This window comes from Schistocerca nitens, chromosome 1 (genome assembly GCF_023898315.1).
Source record: "Schistocerca nitens isolate TAMUIC-IGC-003100 chromosome 1, iqSchNite1.1, whole genome shotgun sequence".
NCBI classification, from domain to species: Eukaryota; Metazoa; Arthropoda; class Insecta; order Orthoptera; family Acrididae; genus Schistocerca; species Schistocerca nitens.
The window spans coordinates 528,434,767-528,453,682 of NC_064614.1; the positions used below are offsets into that span (position 1 = coordinate 528,434,767).

The 18,916-nt window shown below is 47.4% G+C and overlaps 1 protein-coding gene across 1 annotated transcript; it reads left to right on the forward strand.

Annotated features, from left to right (window-relative positions):
* Positions 1-12,015: 12,015 nt before the first annotated feature.
* Positions 12,016-12,450, forward strand: LOC126259104 (CCHC-type zinc finger nucleic acid binding protein-like). The gene has a single exon (XM_049955699.1). It carries the CDS (start codon positions 12,016-12,018, stop codon positions 12,448-12,450), a length of 435 nt encoding a protein of 144 aa, XP_049811656.1.
* The last annotated feature ends 6,466 nt before the right edge of the window (positions 12,451-18,916 follow it).

An 18,916-nucleotide genomic window follows, 5' to 3' on the forward strand; every position in this document is an offset into this window, starting at 1 on the left:
GAGGTATCCTCCGCACTATGCACAGGTGGGGCCTACGCGGTCGCCTGCCCCTTTTTATTGATTCCTTTTTAACGGATCGAAAGTTTAGGGTACGTGTGGGTTCCGTATTGTCAGACGTCTTCCTCCAGGAGAACGGAGTGCCTCAGGGCTCCGTCTTGAGCGTAGCCCTTTTTGCCATAGCGATCAATCCAATTATGGATTGCATTCCACCTAATGTCTCAGGCTCTCTTTTTGTCGATGACTTCGCGATCTACTGCAGTGCCCAGCGAACATGCCTCCTGGAGCGCTGCCTTCAGCGTTGTCTAGACAGCCTATACTCATGGAGTGTGGCAAATGGCTTCCGGTTCTCTGAAGAGAAGACAGTTTGCATCAACTTTTGGTGATATAAAGCGTTCCTTCCGCCATCCTTACGTCTCGGTCCCATTGTTCTCCCATTCGTGGAAACAACTAAGTTTCTAGGGCTCACACTGGACAGGAAACTTTGTTGGTCTCCGCACGTCTCTTATTTGGCTGCCCGTTGTACACGTTCCCTTAATGTCCTCAGAGTTCTTAGTGGTTCATCTTGGGGAGCGGATCGCACTGTCCTGCTTCGCTTGTATTGGTCTATAGTCCGATCAAAGCTGGATTATGGGAGCCTCGTCTGCTCGGCCATCCCTCTTGCGCCGTCTCAACTCCATCCACCATAGGGGGTTACGTCTTGCGACCGGAGCTTACTACACTAGTCCCATTGAGAGTCTTTATGCTGAAGCTGCCGAATTACCATTGACCTATGGGCGCGACGTACTGCTTTGTCGGTATGCCTGCCAGCTGTTAATGCCCGACCACCCCTCTTATCAGTCCTTCTTCGCCGATTCTCTCGACCGTCAGTATGGGTTGTATGTGTCTGCCCTGCTGCCCCCTGGAGTCTGCTTTCGTCGCCTGCTTCGACAATTGGATTTTGCCCTCCCTACCACCTTCAGAGAGGGTGAGAGCCCGACATCACCTTGGCTCCAGGCTCCGGTTCATGTTTATCTCGACCTCAGCTCGCTCCCGAAGGAGGGTACTCCGGCTGCAGTGTATTGCTCACGGTTTGTCGAACTTCGTGCGCGACTTGCCAGTCACACCTTTATTTACACTAATGGCTCCAAAACTGACGATGGTGTCGGCTGTGCCTTTGTCGTCGGGGCCGTCACCTTTAAATACCGGCTCCTCGACCAGTGTTCCAGCTTTACGGCCGAGCTTTTTGCTCTCCATCAGGCCGTTCAGTATGCCCGCCGCCACAGCCATTCATCGTATGTACTCTGCTCTGATTCACTCAGTGCTCTTCAGAGCCTTGGAGCTCCATATCCGGTCCATCCCTTGGTGCAACGGATCCAGCAGTCCCTCCATTCTTTTGCTGAGGGTGGCTCTCCTGTCAGTTTTCTGTGGGTTCCCGGCCATGTAGGAGTGCCTGGGAATGAGGCTGCTGATGCTGCAGCCAAGGCTGCAGTCCTCCTGCCTCGGCCAGCCTCCCATTGTGTCCCGTCATCTGATGTTAGTGGGGTTGTTTGTAAGAGGCTTGTGTCCTTGTGGTGGGATACTTGGTCCTCACTTAAAGGAAACAAGCTCCGGGCAGTAAAACCGTTCCCAACTGCTTGGACAACCTCCTCCCGACCATCTCGGCGAGAAGAGGTCCTTCTGACCAGGTTGCGGATTGGGCATTGCCGGTTTAGCCACCACTACCTGCTCTCCGGTGACCCAGCCCCGCAGTGCCCTTGTGGTCATGCATTAACAGTGCGCCATGTTTTATTGTCGTGTCCCCGTTTTAGTCAATCTTGTGTTGTCCTGTCTCTGCCATCTACTTTACAGGATATTTTAGCGGATTACGCTCGAGCAGCTGCTCGTGTTCTTCATTTTATTACTTTGACTGGATTGTCCAAAGACATCTAACTCTTTCACTTATTTTATCTGCATCTTTGTAAGAACTTTCTGGTGTCCCCACCCCCCCTCCCCTTGAGTTTTACTAGATTCTATGTGCTCTAACAATTGTGACTGGGCGCTAATGACCTCAGTAGTTGAGTGCCCTTAAACCCCAAACAAAAAAAAAGAAAAAAAACATGCAGTGTGGTACAGATGGACCTAACAACATGCCGAATTGACCACTCTGGATTGGCATCATGTTCTCTTCACCGATGAATGTCGCATATGCCTTCTATCAGAAAATTGTCGGAGGCGTGTTTGGAGGCAACCCGGTCAGGCCGAACCCCTCGGACCTACTATCCAGCGAGTGCATTAAGTTGGAGGTTCCTTGCTGTTTTGGCATGGCATTATGTGGGGCCAACGTATGCTGCTGGTGCTCATGGAAGGCACCATAATGGCTGTATGATACATGAATGCCATCCTCCGACCAATAGTGCAACCATATCGGCAGCGTATTGGCGAGGCATTTGTCTTCATGGACAATTCACGCCCCCATCGTGCACATCTTGTCAATGACTTCCTTCGGGATAACATCGCTCAGCTAGTGGCCAGTATGTTCTCCAGACAAGAACCCTATCAAACGTGCCTGGGATAGATGGAAAAGGACTGTTTATGGACGATGTGACCCACCAACCACTCTGAGGGGTCTACGCCAAATTGCTGCTGAGGAGTGGGACAATCTGGACCAACAGTACCTTGATGAATTTGTGGATAGTATGCCACGACAAATACAGGCTTGCATCCATGCATCAATGAAAGTGGACCTGCTACTGGGTATTAGAGGTATCGGTGTGTACAGCAATCTGGACAACCACTTCTGAAGGTCTCGCTGTATGGTAGCACAACAGGCAATTTTCTGATAGGATTCAGACAAGAATTTGTAATAAGACAGTCATCCGTGCTTGCTGTCTTCTTGTGCTTCGTACAGTATCATCTGTCCTCTATCAAAATATACCCTGGATTAATAGAGTAAAGAGAAATTGTAAGGTCGTGGTTTTTAATGCTTTAGGTGTTCTACATATTGGTAGTCATCCCTTTCCTCACCACCATGGTACAGCCCCCCCCAGGGGGTCCACAAATCTTTTGTGGATACGTGCGTAGCGAGCACGGGACCCCGAGCTAATGTGGCCCTCCTTCCTTTCCGGGCTGCATACCTTCCTTTTCCGCATCCTTCCCTATCCCCCATCTTCGCCCCCCCACCCTCACCTCTGGCTCTTTCCTTCCCTTTCTCCCCCTCTGGAAGTATGGTTTGTGCCTATGTCTGGAAACGCTCGTAAATGTAACGCATTCTTCGCCTTCTCTGCTTGTATGTCTTCATCCTTCCTTTGTCCTTCTCTTTTCCTTACCTCTTCTCTTTACCCTTTTCTCCGCTGCTTCCCTTTCTTTGTTTCTCCCTTTCTCTTTCTTCCTCCCTGTGCGTGTCTGAAGGCCGACCCACACATTTTCGTGCGTAGCCTGTGACGGGGTAACGCGTAATTCCCCGGCCCGGGTAGACACGTAGGACACGTACGTACCCCCTGGTAACGGCCAGGCCCAGGGAGGGGTGATTACCCGAGCTGATACCTTCCGAAAGTGCCGATTGGTCCCTCAGTCTGTTTGTCTAGAGGTGTGACCTGAGGTGTGAACGATCACCTAAGGCGGGAGTGCCCTCAGAGAGGGCCCCCACAAGGGAGGAGCGCGCCATCGGAGACGCCGGTAATCATGGGGGATTCTTCCGCAATGGTTTCCTCATCTTCCACTATGTCTGCTCACAAGTGTAAGTTCACTGAGTCTCAGCCACAGACAGTTCTTCCATCGTTGCCACAGTTCCTTGTTGTTTCTCGGTCTGACGAAGTTCACGACTTCTCCACGGTCAACCCTTTCATTATTCAGAAAGGTGTCAACGCAATTTCAGGTCCTGTAAAGTCTTGTTCCAGATTACTGAATGGCACCTTGTTGTTAGAAACAGTCAGTGCCCTCCAGGCACAAAAATTGCTGCGTACTTCACTGCTCCACACCTTCCCTGTCCGGGTGGAAGCACACCGTACTTTGGGCGTAACGGCTGTTCAGAGTTATGAAAAGAGTTGACACGAACATCATTCCAACCCGCACTGTCTTCTTGACATTTGACAAAGTTCAACTCCCATCGAAAATCAAAGCAGGCTATGAGACAATTTCCGTTCGCCCTTACGTCCCAAACCCTACGCGTTGCTATTGGTGTCAGCAGTTCAATCACACCAGCCAGTCCTGTTCCAATCCGGCCAAATGTGTTACGTGTGGCAGAGATGCCCACGAGGGTGCTTGTCCACCTCCATCCCCTCGTTGCATCAACTGTATGGGTGACCACGCTGCTTCCTCTCGAGATTGCCCCATTTTTAAAGACGAAAAGCTCATTCAGGAAATCAGAGTGAAGGAAAAGGTGTCGACCTTTGCTGCTCGTAAATTATTCGCCAGTCGACAGCCAACCGTGCCTCAGACAGGAAAATGCAGCACTGTCCTTGCTTCTCCTCGGCCAACAAAGGAGGCGGCCACGCAGACTTGTGACCTCACCTTTAGTGCCACGGTCGTCAGATCGGCCAGCGCAAAGATCGCCCGTTCAACCTCACCACTTTCGGCTGCCCACTCTATGGCTCACCCTTCGTCGGGTTCTGCTAAATCTCGAGCCCAAAAGTCAGACACCAAGACTTCGAAAAAAGAACATATTCGTGAAGATTTTTTACATACCCCAACTTCACAACCATCGGTTCCTCCTTCATCTAAACATCATGTTTCCAAGAAGGCTAATAAGAAACCCAGTTCATCTCCTTCTCTGCCAAGGCGTGTCTCATCTGCAGCACCACCTGGCGGAAATCGCCCTCGGCCGTCTTCTGTGTCGCCGAGGCGCACTGCTGGCAGCCGATGAACCGGCCGATCGCTGGTGGCAGGAGCTGCTCCTGAACAACCTATGGATCAGGATCTTCTGCCTTCGGCTGAATGCGACTCCATGCTGTCGGTTGGAAGCTCTGAGCAGTTGTTGAGTTGACGGCAACCTTGGTCACATTCCTCCATTTTCTGTCCACCCTATGTCCATTATCCACTGGAATATCCACAGCATTCTAGCCAATCGGGATGAATTGTCGATCCTCTTACGATCCTACTTGCCGGTCATCTTCTGTCCTCAGGAAACAAAGCTGCGTCCCCATGAACGCTTTGTTCTCCCCCATTTTCAGTCCGTCCGATTTGATCTCCCCTCTGTTGAAGGCACTCCAGCCCATGGAGGACTCCTGATTCGTCTCCATGATACTCTCCATTATCACCCAATCCCCTTAAACACTTCCTTCCAAGCTGTCGCTGTCCGTCTTTCCCTTTCTGGATATACCTTTTCTCTTTGTACTGTATACATTCCATCGTCCACAACAATGGCACGAGCTGATCTCATTCATCTTCTTGGTCAGCTTCCACCCCCCTATTTGCTGGTTGCGGACTTCAATGCCCACCACCCGCTTTGGGGATCTCCACATCCTTGTCCACGTGGCTCACTATTGCTAGACGTCTTCCACCAAGCGGATCTAGTTTGCCTCAACACTGGGGTCCCTACATTTTTGTCTGCCTCCATGACAAATTTCTCTCATTTGGACCTTTCGGTCTGTACTGTTCCGCTAGCTCGGCACTTCGAATGGTTCGCCCTTGATGATACACACTCGAATGACCACTTCCCATGTGTCCTTAGACTGCAGCCTCAACTGCCATATATGCGCCCGCGACGCTGGAAGTTTGCCCAAGCCGATTGGACACTTTTATCATCTCTAGCGACATTCGATGACCGTCACTTTCTTAGCATCGACGATGAGGTCACACATACACTCCTGGAAATGGAAAAAAGAACACATTGACACCGGTGTGTCAGACCCACGATACTTGCTCCGGACACTGCGAGAGGGCTGTACAAACAATGATCACACGCACGGCACAGCGGATGCACCAGGAACTGCGGTGTTGGCCGTCGAATGGCGCTAGCTGCGCAGCATTTGTGCACCGCCGCTGTCAGTGTCAGCCAGTTTGACGTGGCATACGGAGCTCCATCGCAGTCTTTAACACTGGTAGCATGCCGCGACAGTGTGGACGTGAACCGTATGTGCAGTTGACGAACTTTGAGCGAGGGCGTATAGTGGGCATGCGGGAGGCCGGGTGGACGTACCGCCGAATTGCTCAACACGTGGGGCATGAGGTCTCCACAGTACATCGATGTTGTCGCCAGTGGTCGGCGGAAGGTGCACGTGCCCTTCGACCTGGGACCGGACCGCAGCGACGCACGGATGCACGCCAAGACCGTAGGATCCTACGCAGTGCCGTAGGGGACCGCACCGCCACTTCCCAGCAAATTAGGGACACTGTTGCTCCTGGGGTATCGGCGAGGACCATTCGCAACCGTCTCCATGAAGCTGGGCTACGGTCCCGCACACCGTTAGGCCGTCTTCCGCTCACACCCCAACATCGTGCAGCCCGCCTCCAGTGGTGTCGCGACAGGCGTGAATGGAGGGACGAATGGAGACGTGTCGTCTTCAGCGATGAGAGTCGCTTCTGCCTTGGTGCCAATGATGGTCGTATGCGTGTTTGGCGCCGTGCAGGTGAGCGCCACAATCAGGACTGCATACGACCGAGGCACACAGGGCCAACACCCGGCATCATAGTGTGGGGAGCGATCTCCTACACTGGCCGTACACCACAGGTGATAGTCGAGGGGACACTGAATAGTGCACGGTACATCCAAACCGTCATCGAACCCATCGTTCTACCATTCCTAGACCGGCAAGGGAACTTGCTGTTCCAACAGGACAATGCACGTCCGCATGTATCCCGTGCCACCCAACGTGCTCTAGAAGGTGTAAGTCTACTACCCTGGCCAGCAATATCTCCGGATCTGTCCCCCATTGAGCATGTTTGGGACTGGATGAAGCGTCGTCTCACGCGGTCTGCACGTCCAGCACGAACGCTGGTCCAACTGAGGCGCCAGGTGGAAATGGCATGGCAAGCCGTTCCACAGGACTACATCCAGCATCTCTACGATCATCTCCATGGGAGAATAGCAGCCTGCATTGCTGCGAAAGGTGGATATTCACTGTACTAGTGCCGACATTGTGCATGCTCTGTTGCCTGTGTCTATGTGCCTGTGGTTCTGTCAGTGTGATCATGTGATGTATCTGACCCCAGGAATGTGTCAATAAAGTTTCCCCTTCCTGGGACAATGAATTCACGGTGTTCTTATTTCAATTTCCAGGAGTGTATTACAGACGTTACTCTTACAGCTGCGGAACGTTCAATACCACGCACCTCCGAATTACCATCCTACTTTGGCCAACTGTATCCGCTATAAGCAGTTCCGTGCGCGATGCCGTCACGTCATCCGCGATAGCAAGAGGGCAAGCTGGAAATTCTTTATTAGCTCATTCAACACCTTCACTCCCTCCTCGGAAATTTGGAGTCGGATTCGACAGTTATCGGGCGCGCCTAGTTTCTCCCCAGTCTCTGGGCTCACTGTCGCGCATGATACATTAGTGGACCCCGTCGCAATTTCTAACTCATTGGGTCAACATTTTGCTGGGATTTCGAGCTCTTCAAATTACCCGCCAGCGTTTCTCCCGAAGAAACGTGCAGCGGAAGTGCAACCTCTTGCTTTCTTCTCTCAAAATCGCGAAAGCTATAATACTGTTTTCTCCATGCGGGAACTCCAACATGCACTCTCTTCTTGTAGCTCCTCCGCCCCAGGACCGGATGGTATCCACGTCCAAATGTTGCTGCATTTATCAACCCATAGTCTGTTACCTCCTTCGCCTTTATAATCGAATTTGGATCGACAGTATTTTTCCAGACGATGGCGGGAAGCTATCGTCATTCTTGTTCCGAAACCTGGAAAGGACAAACATCTCCCCTCTAGCTATCGCCCCATTTCTCTCACGAATAGTGTATGTAAGGTTGTGGAGCGTATGGTGAATTGCCGTTTAGCTTGGTGGCTGGAGTCCCGCAGTCTTTTAACACCTGCCCAATGCGGATTCCGAAAGCATCGTTCTGCAGTTGACCATCTTGTTGCTCTCTCCACTTATATCATGAACAATTTTCTCCGGAAACGCCAAACAGTAGCAATATTTTTTGATCTGGAGAGAGCATACGATATCTGTTGGAGGACAGGCATCCTCCGCACACTGTTCTCTTGGGGCTTTCGAGGTCGGCTGCCCCTTTTTCTTCGCGAATTTATGGCAGAGCGCACATTTAAAGTGCGATTGAACACTACTCTCTCCCGTACTTTCTCCCAAGAAAATGGGGTACCCTAGGGCTCCGTGCTGAGTGTTGTACTGTTTGCCATTGCCATAAATCCAATTATGGATTGTCTCCTTCCTGATGTCTCGGGCTCCCTCTTTGTGGACGATTTTGCGATCTACTGCAGCTCTCAACGGACCAGCCTTCTTGAACGACGTCTTCAAGGATGTCTCGATCGCCTCCACTCTTGGAGCATCGAAACCAGCTTCCGTTTTTCTCCCAGTAAGACAGTTTGTGTTAATTTTTGGCGACGTAAGGAGTTTCTTCCACCCTCCTTACATCTAGGACCTGTCAACCTTCCGTTTTCAGACGTCGCTAAATTGTTGGGTCTTATGTTGGACAGAAAACTGTGCTGGTCCTCCCACGTTTCCTATCTTTCGGTTCGCTGTCTGCGATCCCTCAACACCCTCCGTGTCCTGAATGGTACCTCCTGGGGAGCGGACCGAGTGGTTCTTCTCCACCTCTATCGCGCCTTAGTGCGCTCGAAATTGGACTATGGAAGCATAGTTTACTCCTCTGCTCGGCCGTCTATTCTTCGGCGTCTCGACTCTATCCACCACCGTGGATTACGTTTAGTGTCTGGAGCTTTTTACACCAGCCCTGTGGAAAGCCTTTATGCTGAGACTGCTGAACCTCCGCTGTCCAATCGGCGAGCAGTCCTTCTGAGTCGTTATGCTAGCCATCTGTCTTCCATGCCTGCTAATCCAGCTCATGACATTTTTTTCGACGCCTCCTTCGATGTAGGGTATGCAGGTCGCTCCCTACTACCACCAGGAGTCCGCTTCCGTCAACTGCTCCATTCTCTTTCCTTCCACTTCTCTAAAACCTTCTTGACAACTTGGGGTACAGCACCGCCTTGGCTCCATCCCCGGATCTGCCTGCTCCGTGACATTTTCCCAAGGATGGTACCTCTTCACTTGTTTATCGTCGGGCATTTGCTGCTCTATGTGCACAAATGAAGGAAGCCACATTTATTTACACTGATGGCTCGAGTGCCTATATTGTTGGCGACACCCCAAATCAATTTCGGCTTCCCGGCCAGTGTTCGGTTTATACTGCGGAGCTTTACGCTGTTCTCCAGGCTGTCCACTACATCCGCCGCCATCAGCGGATACAGTATGTTATCTGTTCAGATTCTCTCAGCTCTCTCCTCAGTCTCCAAGCTCTTTACCCTGTCCACCCTCTGGTCCACCGGATTCAGGACTGTCTGCGCTTGCTCCACCTGGGTAGCGTCTCGGTGGCGTTCCTCTGGCTCCCGGGGCACGTTGGAATCTGTGGAAATGAGGCGGCCGATATAGCGGCCAAGGCTGCAGTCTCTCTTCTTCGGCCAGCTATTCAATCGATTCCCTTCGCCTATCTAAGGAGCGTTTTATGTCGTTGTGTTGTTCTTTTATGGCACGCACATTGGTCGACACTTCCACATAATAAATTGCGGGACGTGAAAGCTCTTCCTTATGCTTGGACCTCTTCCTCCCGAATGCGTCGTCAGGAGGAGGTAATTTTAACTAGACTCCGGATAGGGCACTGTCTTTTTAGCCATCGACATCTTTTAAGCGGCGATGCTCCCCCACTTTGTCCCCACTGCTCTCAGCTGTGGACGGTAAGACACCTTTTAATTGAGTGCCCCTATTTTACTCCGTTACACGCCCGTCTACAGCTGTTGCCTGATATATCATCAATTTTAGCAGATGACATGCGCTCGGCCGATCACGTTCTCGAATTTATTAGTGCCAGTGAAATGACGTCAGTCATTTGAAGCTTTTTTTGGGGACACCCAACCCCTTTCTGTAGTGGATTTTTAAGCCTTCCTTCTGCTTTTAGTTTCTCCAATTTTTTTAGTTTCGTTCCCATTGCTGCTGGTTTCCATTTTCGGTTTTTACTGTTTCCTAAGTCACGGACTGGGTGCTAATGACCATAGCAGTTTTGCACCCTAAAAAAAAAAAAAAAAAAAAAAAAAAAATCTTTGTTCTAGCAGGCTAGGTCCCCCTGCTGAGTACTATGTCGCATTCTGTGGTGTGTCTGTTGTATAACCATTCAAACGCTCAGAATCGGTGTGACACCAAAGCAAAGCCACTGACACATTGTTGCATTCATGCAACTTTTTAAGTTGCAAACTCATTCTTACACACAGTCTTGAGAAATTGTACTTCACTTGATGATTTACAGTAACTGTAATCAAAACTGGAACATTCTCGTTTTTTATATTCATATGCAGAAAATAAAACTATTTCTGATAAAGTAAATCATCTGGGTAGAGTTTGCTATGAAATAGCATTTATTAGATAATTTTGCATTTTAAGGAAGAATTTGCATCTATACTCATTCATCACAAATTGTGTATTTTTCAGTGTGCTAGAAACTGACAGGTCAGTAGTACTTAAGAGTGGAATTCCATTCATCTGAGCCTTGGGTACTGAAATATTGAAATGAATTTACATGTAGCAGACATAGAAAAATGGTAATAAAATGATTGATTAATGCCAGTCCTTGTGTGAAAAATGTAAACAGAAATTTCAGGTATTTTTAGATGTAATGGTAGGCATGAAATTTGTATTCTGTTAACTGCAGTTGCTACTAAGGCTGATACCATAATTGCAGAAGGTCGTCAAGTACATAAAACCAGCAGCCATTAAATGCAAGAGGTAATGATAAAAGTTTTAATTATCATCTTGTAAAAAATAGTTAAATAATAAATTTTCTTTCCCAGGTACATTTTTGCAGTCCTGGTATGCACTGAAATCTCTGTGCTAAAGTACCACAACAAAACACTACAGGAGCTAAATCAAAAGGGTATAGCCTATTAATAAAGTTAAGTATTATGGTGTTATTAGTTTCCTGCATTTGAAGGGGAAAATGCTGCGACAATCTTATGTTGAGTTTGTGAAAGTGTACAGCAACAAGAACACACCATCATATGGCATATCCTTATGGCATGGTCATAATAGTCTAAATGGTGGAGAACAAAGTGGCAGACTCCATCTCTGGAGAATGGCAATCATTAGATAAGTGTAGGCCCTACCAAACAAAGGCAGCAGTGGAAATGTTACAGCTGTCTGGCAAGTCCAAATGACGTCTTCAACCACCTAATCTCTTATGTATGAGATTTGGGTGTATCGCCAAGACACAAAAACGATAAAGACCCAACCATCATCAGCCAAGGTAATGAAGTATGGTTTTTAGGCCTGCTGTGGCATGGTGCTAACAGATTGAAAAGTGAAAGCTGTCATGGGTAACTGCCCCAAATGTGTTTCCTCAAAGACAATGCCCCTTGCGCATTCTATATGGGTCACAGTCACACTTGCTGCTACTGCTGGCTATCAAATTTTTCTGTCCACCTCCCCAATATTTTCCAGTATAACACCAAATAATATCTTCATCTGTCCCAGATGCACTAAACATTGCATGGCAGGAATTCCCAGAATGAAGATATGGTGATTTTTTAGGTGAAATGTTTCGTGAACAGCCAAAATATAGAATTGTACAAGAAAGTGCTGTCGGGGTATAATGTCACACTGAAAGCTGCATACGTAGAGGTATAGCAATTCTAGAGTTCCATGGTCGCAGTTTTTTAGATGTTGATTTAACTTTGACTTCCCCCTTTTATTTAAAACTAAAACAATAATAATAAATTACTATTATTATTTTTACTTTTTGGGTAATATTTCTGAAAAATAATTGTGGGGAGAGTGTGTGCTGACAGCAAAGAATTACTAAATGCTTTGCTTATTAATACTGTTTAGTACTGTGATTTTATTGTATAGGTAAATTTACTTTCATGGTTGCTGTTTTAGGAGATCGTGAGGTATGAGTTCAAGCGTGTGCTACCGCTGCAATCGAGCAGGACATTTTGCTCGTGATTGCCCAGAAGGTGGATCCGGTGGTGGAGGATATGAGCGCCGTGGATCCAGCAATCAACAGAAATGCTACAAATGCAACCGGTTTGGCCATTTTGCTCGTGAGTGCAAGGAGGAGCAGGACCGCTGCTACCGGTGCAATGGTGTTGGTCACATTGCCCGTGATTGCCAGCAGAGTCCCAGTGAACCATCTTGCTACAACTGCAATAAAACTGGGCATATTGCACGTGAGTGCCCAGATTCTGCTTCATCTGGCCCCTCTTGTTACAACTGCAGTAAAACTGGGCATATTGCCCGTGACTGTCCTACTGGTGGCAGTAAGGCTTGTTATAAGTGTGGGAAAACAGGTCACATAAGCCGTGACTGTGACCAAGATACAAACTAGAGCTACCTCTAATTTGCATTATTCTGAATTTTATTTGCACTCAGATTTACAGCAGTTGAATTTTTCAGAGGTAATAATAAACGATTTGTCATATGGTCCAGCCATCGGCTTAGTAGGGTAGAATTTGTCAAGACTGGCCCATTTTGAATGAAGCATTTTATGTTCTTGTAGTGGAGTAAGTGCCTTGGGGTGCAGTCAGTTTTCTCCATTGCAAGTTAGTTTTGATGTTGTAGAAAATCTACATAAGCAGGCGAACCAAGTTAAAGATTTTAAAGCTAAAAGTTAAAGCTTATTTGGTGCACTGATGTCATTGATGTGAAATAAGTATATTGTCAGTTGTCTGCAGCTAGGAATGACTGTTAAAAAGTCAGCACTCTTTCATCAAAATTTTACTTTTACTCCTATTTCTACATTATATAGACAAAAAGGCAGGCAAAATGCTTTGAGTTAGTGGCAGAGGCTAGTTTTGTATTTGGATGTTAACAAACCTGTCTGGTGATGCCTTCTAAGGAGAGTGAGTGGCAAACAATTGGAAAAACAGAAATTATTGTCTATTGCTTTTATTTTCCATGTTACTTGTGTGACAGTCTTAAAGCTTGTCTATATCATTACTCAGTGAATAGGAAAGAAATAATACAAATTGTTTAAATATTATTCTCTTGGAAGAGAGTTTTGTCTCCATGTGATGTTAATAAAGAGCTTCACAGCAAAATGTATGTTTTAATGTAACAGTTTGTCAACCAACAGGGAGATCTCAGTCCTGATGAGTGTAGCAAAGTCTCATTTATATCCAACAGTGGAGTGCCATAAAACTGAAAATCGAGCAACAGTAGCATCAATCAATCATTAATCAACACACTCTGTATTCATTGTGTGATGTGTGTGAATATCTCCATTAAATTTCCACTGGTTGTATGAATTGTGATCTTTTCCCACATTTTAATCCTCTCCTTACGTAATTTGTTGTAATGTGTGTCATTAACGATGTTTTTAACTTAGATTCTTTATGTAGATAATTTTTGGCCAAGCTTCTTCCTTAGCTATCAAATACAGTCATATAAAGTAAGTTTTCAGAGTTAGTATTCATTTTCTTGGTAGTGTCATGGAATATAAGGCATAATCATGCATATTTGCAATACTTCTTTTGTATAGATAACTGAATTCTTCTCCCCAGGGTCCCCTCCTCCCGTCAACTTACTGTGTTCCATTATGTTTCCCTGAGTACTGACTCATTTCTAATCATCATCAATAAATGTAATGATGTTAGCAGCAACCTGTTCATATGAAGACTTACCTGTTATTTTCCATGCTTGCATTGTGAAGTAACAATGTGTATTACTTCTAATGTGGTGTAAATAGTTGTCAGGTCCATCAGTGAGTAATGACAGGAAAAATTGTTACAGTCCTTGCAGTATTATGGTCTTGTGGAACCCCTCTAGTCCCCTTAGACAAAGTTTTCATTCTGTAGATATGTAGTTCAGTACTCATATCAGTTTATTAAATAGGATTTACCCATGGCAAAAGAACAGTTACTGAATGTGATGGCTGAATTACAACTGCTGGCCAAAGCAAATATGACAGTGTCACCAGCAGAGTCAAGATAGGCCCCTTCTGGTGTGTGTGTGTGTGTGTGTGTGTGTGTGTGTGTGTGTGTTCTTTCTGTAGGAACAAATCGCGAAGGTCAAGGAATTTGTCAGTAGGTGAAATTACAACAGTCCAAAAAAGGGGACAAGCTATAAGGTTATATAAATGCATCGGCTATATAACACAGGACTCGGCTTAATTTTTCAAGGATTCCTCAACAGACTAAGGTGATCCTTTCTGAAAGCACATGGGTTACTACTAATATTTTGAATTCTTGTGGTAGCTTATTGTAAAATGGATGCAGCAGATTATGCACATCTCTCTGCATCCAAATGCTAATTTAATTTATGCCTAGTATTGACTAAGTGAAAGGTGCTATTTCTTGGAAATAAGCTGATAATGTTAACAAGAAATGACATTTTGTGAGAGGCCAGTGTCAGAACACCAAATCAGTGAATAGGGGTTGACAAGAGCTTAATGAACTAACACCATTTATTGCCTGAACAGCCTGTTTCTGGACCAAAAATTTCCATTGAGAAAGGGAAGAGTTACCCAAAAAATACCAAATGTCGTAAGTAAATGAAAATACGCAAAGTAGATTACTTTTTTGTCAAACAATTACTTACTTCAGATACTGTTGTAATAGCAAAATTGGAAGCATTAAGTCTTTGAGCAAGATCTTGAACATGGACTGTCAGAGTTTCACACATTTCAGCCTTTGTGATGGTCCCCTGTAGGGTTTGACCTCCATTCTTCAAAATTTTCCCGAAGAGCGAGCCAGTTGGGGAAGGGTGCCTTACAAGGTGCATCGTGCATTGAGATCTTTAGTCCAAGATCTCGTTGTCAGACTGCTGTCCTGGCCATTCTCCATCTCTTGGCCGAGGACACCTTCCTGGGTGCATTTTCCACCATACACTATGCAGTGTCGATTCCTGCGTCGACGATGACCATGGACTTCTTTGCACCTGATATCCAGCACGGTAGCCAGTCCATTGCAGTGGGGCCGCCATGTAGTCTGTTGGCTGTAGCCCCCTGACCACACAGGGATCGCTCTACTGATGCCTGCACCGTTAACTCCCCACATATGCCTAGGGGTAGATGTCTGTCCGACTGTGGCATCGGGACTCCCGGCAAATGTCATCCTGCCAGGTGGCCTTTGTTGCAACTGGGTGGTGCCCATGGGGAGGGCCCCTGGTCGGAGTGGATGGCATCATGGCAGATGACACGCTATGAAGTGTAGTCCATCATCTCTTGCTGGTGGTGAAACACCAGCAGTTTCTAAGCGATCACAAGCTCAATCCAATGCACAGAAGTACCCAAATTGTTCCCTTCCCTGGCCACACCATGGGAGAAACGTCGGGCTAATGATGGCAGCAGATCTTATTCATCCCGGTACCTTGTATGTTCAAGAGCTTATTGGGAATCTCTCATGACGATGAAGCCTTATCATTTAGAGGAAAAGTTCGGAGAAGAGGAGGGCTTGTCCAAAATGAGATCTGGGTCAGTCTTGAGCAAAACAGCATCCTCTGCTCAGTCACGGGCATTACTAACCTGTGACACGTTATGGGATGTTTCTGTTACCATCACGCCCCTTAAGAGTTCAAATACGGTCCAGGGTATTATATTCCACGGAGACCTTTTTCAGTCTGATGACAAGCTGTGCGCCAATTAGGAGTGGTGTGGCAGTATTCATCTGGTGCATTCATTGGGGTCCAAGGGATGATCAGGTTGCCACTGGTGCCTTCGTCTTGGCCTTTGAGGGTGATACATTGCCCGAGAAGGTCAAGGTGATGGTCTACCGGTGCGATGTAAAGCCCTATATCCCTCCCCCAATGCGGTGCTTTAAGTGCTGGAAGTTCAGCCATATGTCTTCCCGCTGTACTTCCAGCATGACATGCCAAGATTGCGGACGCCCATCACATCCCAATACTCCATGTGCCCTGCCTCCCATCTGTGTCAACTGTGGAGAGCACCATTCACTCTGCTAGCCTGACCAGAATTCTCCAGAAAGGAAGGAAAATTATGGAGTAAAAGACCCTGGACAGACTGACCTACACTGAGGCTAAGAGAAAATTTGAACACCTGCATCCTGTGCATGCGACATGGTCTTATGCCGCTGCTACAACAGTTCTGGCTCCAACTACGTCAATCCAGGTCACCTCTCAGAGCCGGAAGACTACACCTGCCCCCTTGATGGTGAGGGACATTTCCCTCCCTGTTGCTCCCGCACTACCTACTTCGGGAACACCCCCCCCCCCCCCGTGCCCCTTTCTAAGCCGGAGAAGCGTAAGTCTTCTTCGGTTTCTCTTGCTAGGAATGGGTCCTTGGGTCGCTCCCTTCCCAGGTTTCCTCTAGTGGGAAAGAAGATACTCGCCAGTGGCTGAAGAGCCCAAAAGCAGCTGGTCGTAGGGCTTCACGCTCATCCTCAGTCTTGGAGACTGAGGAAGCGAAGTCCTCCCAGCCAGGGAAACCCAAGGAGCAGCAAGAGAAATCCAAAAAGAAAACCCCCTAAGAGCAAGGAAATTGTAGTGGCACCCACACCACCGCTACCTACAAGCTCGGCGGCTGAGAATGGAGTGGAGATTTTGGTGTCCGCTGAGGACCTGGATCTCGCCAGACCCTCAGACACAATGGATATAGACTGCTCAGGCAATAAATCGGTGGCAGCTGGTGACTAGACGTAAACTGCTTCATTGAACGTTCCATGCCTTCCCAGTCTCTCAATGCCATCCTACAGTGGAATTGCGGCAGTTTTTCCACCGTCTGGCTGAGCTACGGCAACTGTTAAGCTTTACACCTGCTATCTGCATTGCCCTCCAGGAAACATGGTTCCCAGCAATGCGGACCCCTGCCCTCCGCTCCTATGAGGGATTTTACAGGAACCGTAGAGACTATAATTGAGTGTCAGGTGGAGTGTTGTATTAATGTCCTAAACTTGGTCTGTAGTGAACATGTCCCTTCAAACCCTTCTTGAAGCTGTGGCTGTCAGAATAGGGACGACGCAGGAAATGACTGTCTGCAATATGTACGAGGGTTGTTTTTTAAGGAAGGGCCGTTTTTATTTTTAAAAAAGATACAAATACTTTTGTAAAAAAACTTTTATTTTCTGATTCTACACACTTTTACCCATTTTTCTACGTAGTTGGCTTGTTTATTTAAGCACTTGTCATACCATACAACTAAGTTTTTAATTCCCTCTTCAAAGAATTCGGCCGCCTGCTCCGACAGCCAAGAGTTCATAGCCGCTTTCACTTCATCGTCGTCATTGAAGCGCTGCCCGCCAAGATGGTGTTTCAGGTACCGGAAAAGGTGAAAATCGCTATGAGCATGGTTGGGGCTGTATGGTGCATGGTCCAAAACTCCCCAGCCAAAAGAATCAATCAAATCCAGAGTCTTTTGAGAGGTGTGAGGCCTAGCGTTATCGTGCAGGAGCAAAACTCCTTTTGTCAGCATGCCGCGCCTTTTGTTTTGAATTGCTCTGCGGAGCTTCTTTAGAGTTGCACAGTAGGCATCTGAGTTGATTGTCGTTCCTTGTGGCATAAAGTCCACTAGCAAAACACCGCGCCGGTCCCAGAACACAGTTGCCATAATTTTGCACTTTGACAGCGTCTGTTTGGCTTTGACGTTGACGGGTGAGGTTGTGTGTCGCCATTCCATCGATTGTCGCTTGCTTTCAGGAGTGATATGGGATACCCATGTTTCATCTCCAGTGACAATTTGACTCAACATGTCATCCCTTTCTTCCTCGTAACGAATCAAAAAGTCCAATGAAGTGGCAAATCTCTTCCCTTTGTGGTCCTCTGTGAGGAGCCTGGGTACCCAAGGAGAACACAGTTTCTTAAAGTTTAGGTTTTCAGACACAATTTTGTACAAAACCAATCTCGAAACTTGTGGAAATTCCAAAGAAAGAGTGGAAATTGTGAATCTTCTGTCCTCACGAATATTTGTTTAGATTGCAGCCACCAAATCATCAGTGATCACAGAGGGCCGGCCTGAGCATTCTTCGTCATGGACGTTTTGACGGCCATTTTTAAACTCTCTAACCCACTGACGCACTGTACCTTCACTCATTGCATTCAAGCCATAAACTTCTGTTAACTGACGATGAATTTCTGCAGCTGATAGGCTTCTCGCGGTCAAAAAACGTATCACTGACCGTATCTCTCACGTGGCGGGCGATTCAATAATCGTAAACATTATAAAGTAGCACAGCGATGCGTACACGTCAGCTACAGAGCTGCAACTTGCATCAGTGTGAACGGGAAGGATGCCGGCAAGTGGCACGGTGGCTTGTTGCGGCGTCCTCGCGAACTACGGGACTATACGCGCGAACGGCCCTCACTTAAAAAAACAACCCTCGTATCTTCCTCTAGATGGTACAGTACTCCTGAATGTTTTAGCTGCACTGATAGACCAACACCCTAAACCTTTCCTACTTCTGGAAGATTTTAATGCCCATAACTCCTTGTGGGGTGGTACCATGCTTACTGGGTGAGGCAGAGATGTCGAAACTTTACAATTCGATCTCTGCCTTTTAAATACTTGGGCCTCCATACATGTCAGTGTGGCTCATGGTAGTTACTTGGCCATCGATTTGCAGCCCAGGAATTCTCACATCTTTCCACTGGAGAGCACATGACAACCTGTATGGTAGTGACCACTTCCCCATCATCCTGTCACTGCCCCACCATCAGGCACATGGACGCCTGCCCAGATGGGCTTTGAACAAGGCGGACTGGAGAACTTTCACCTCTGCTGTCACAGCTGAATCACTCTCACATAGTAACATTGATGTGATAGTTGAGCAGGTGACTAGCACAATTGTTTCTGTGGCAGAAAGTAAGGCAGTCCCTTGGTGGTCGCTGAAGCAATTGAAGAGTGT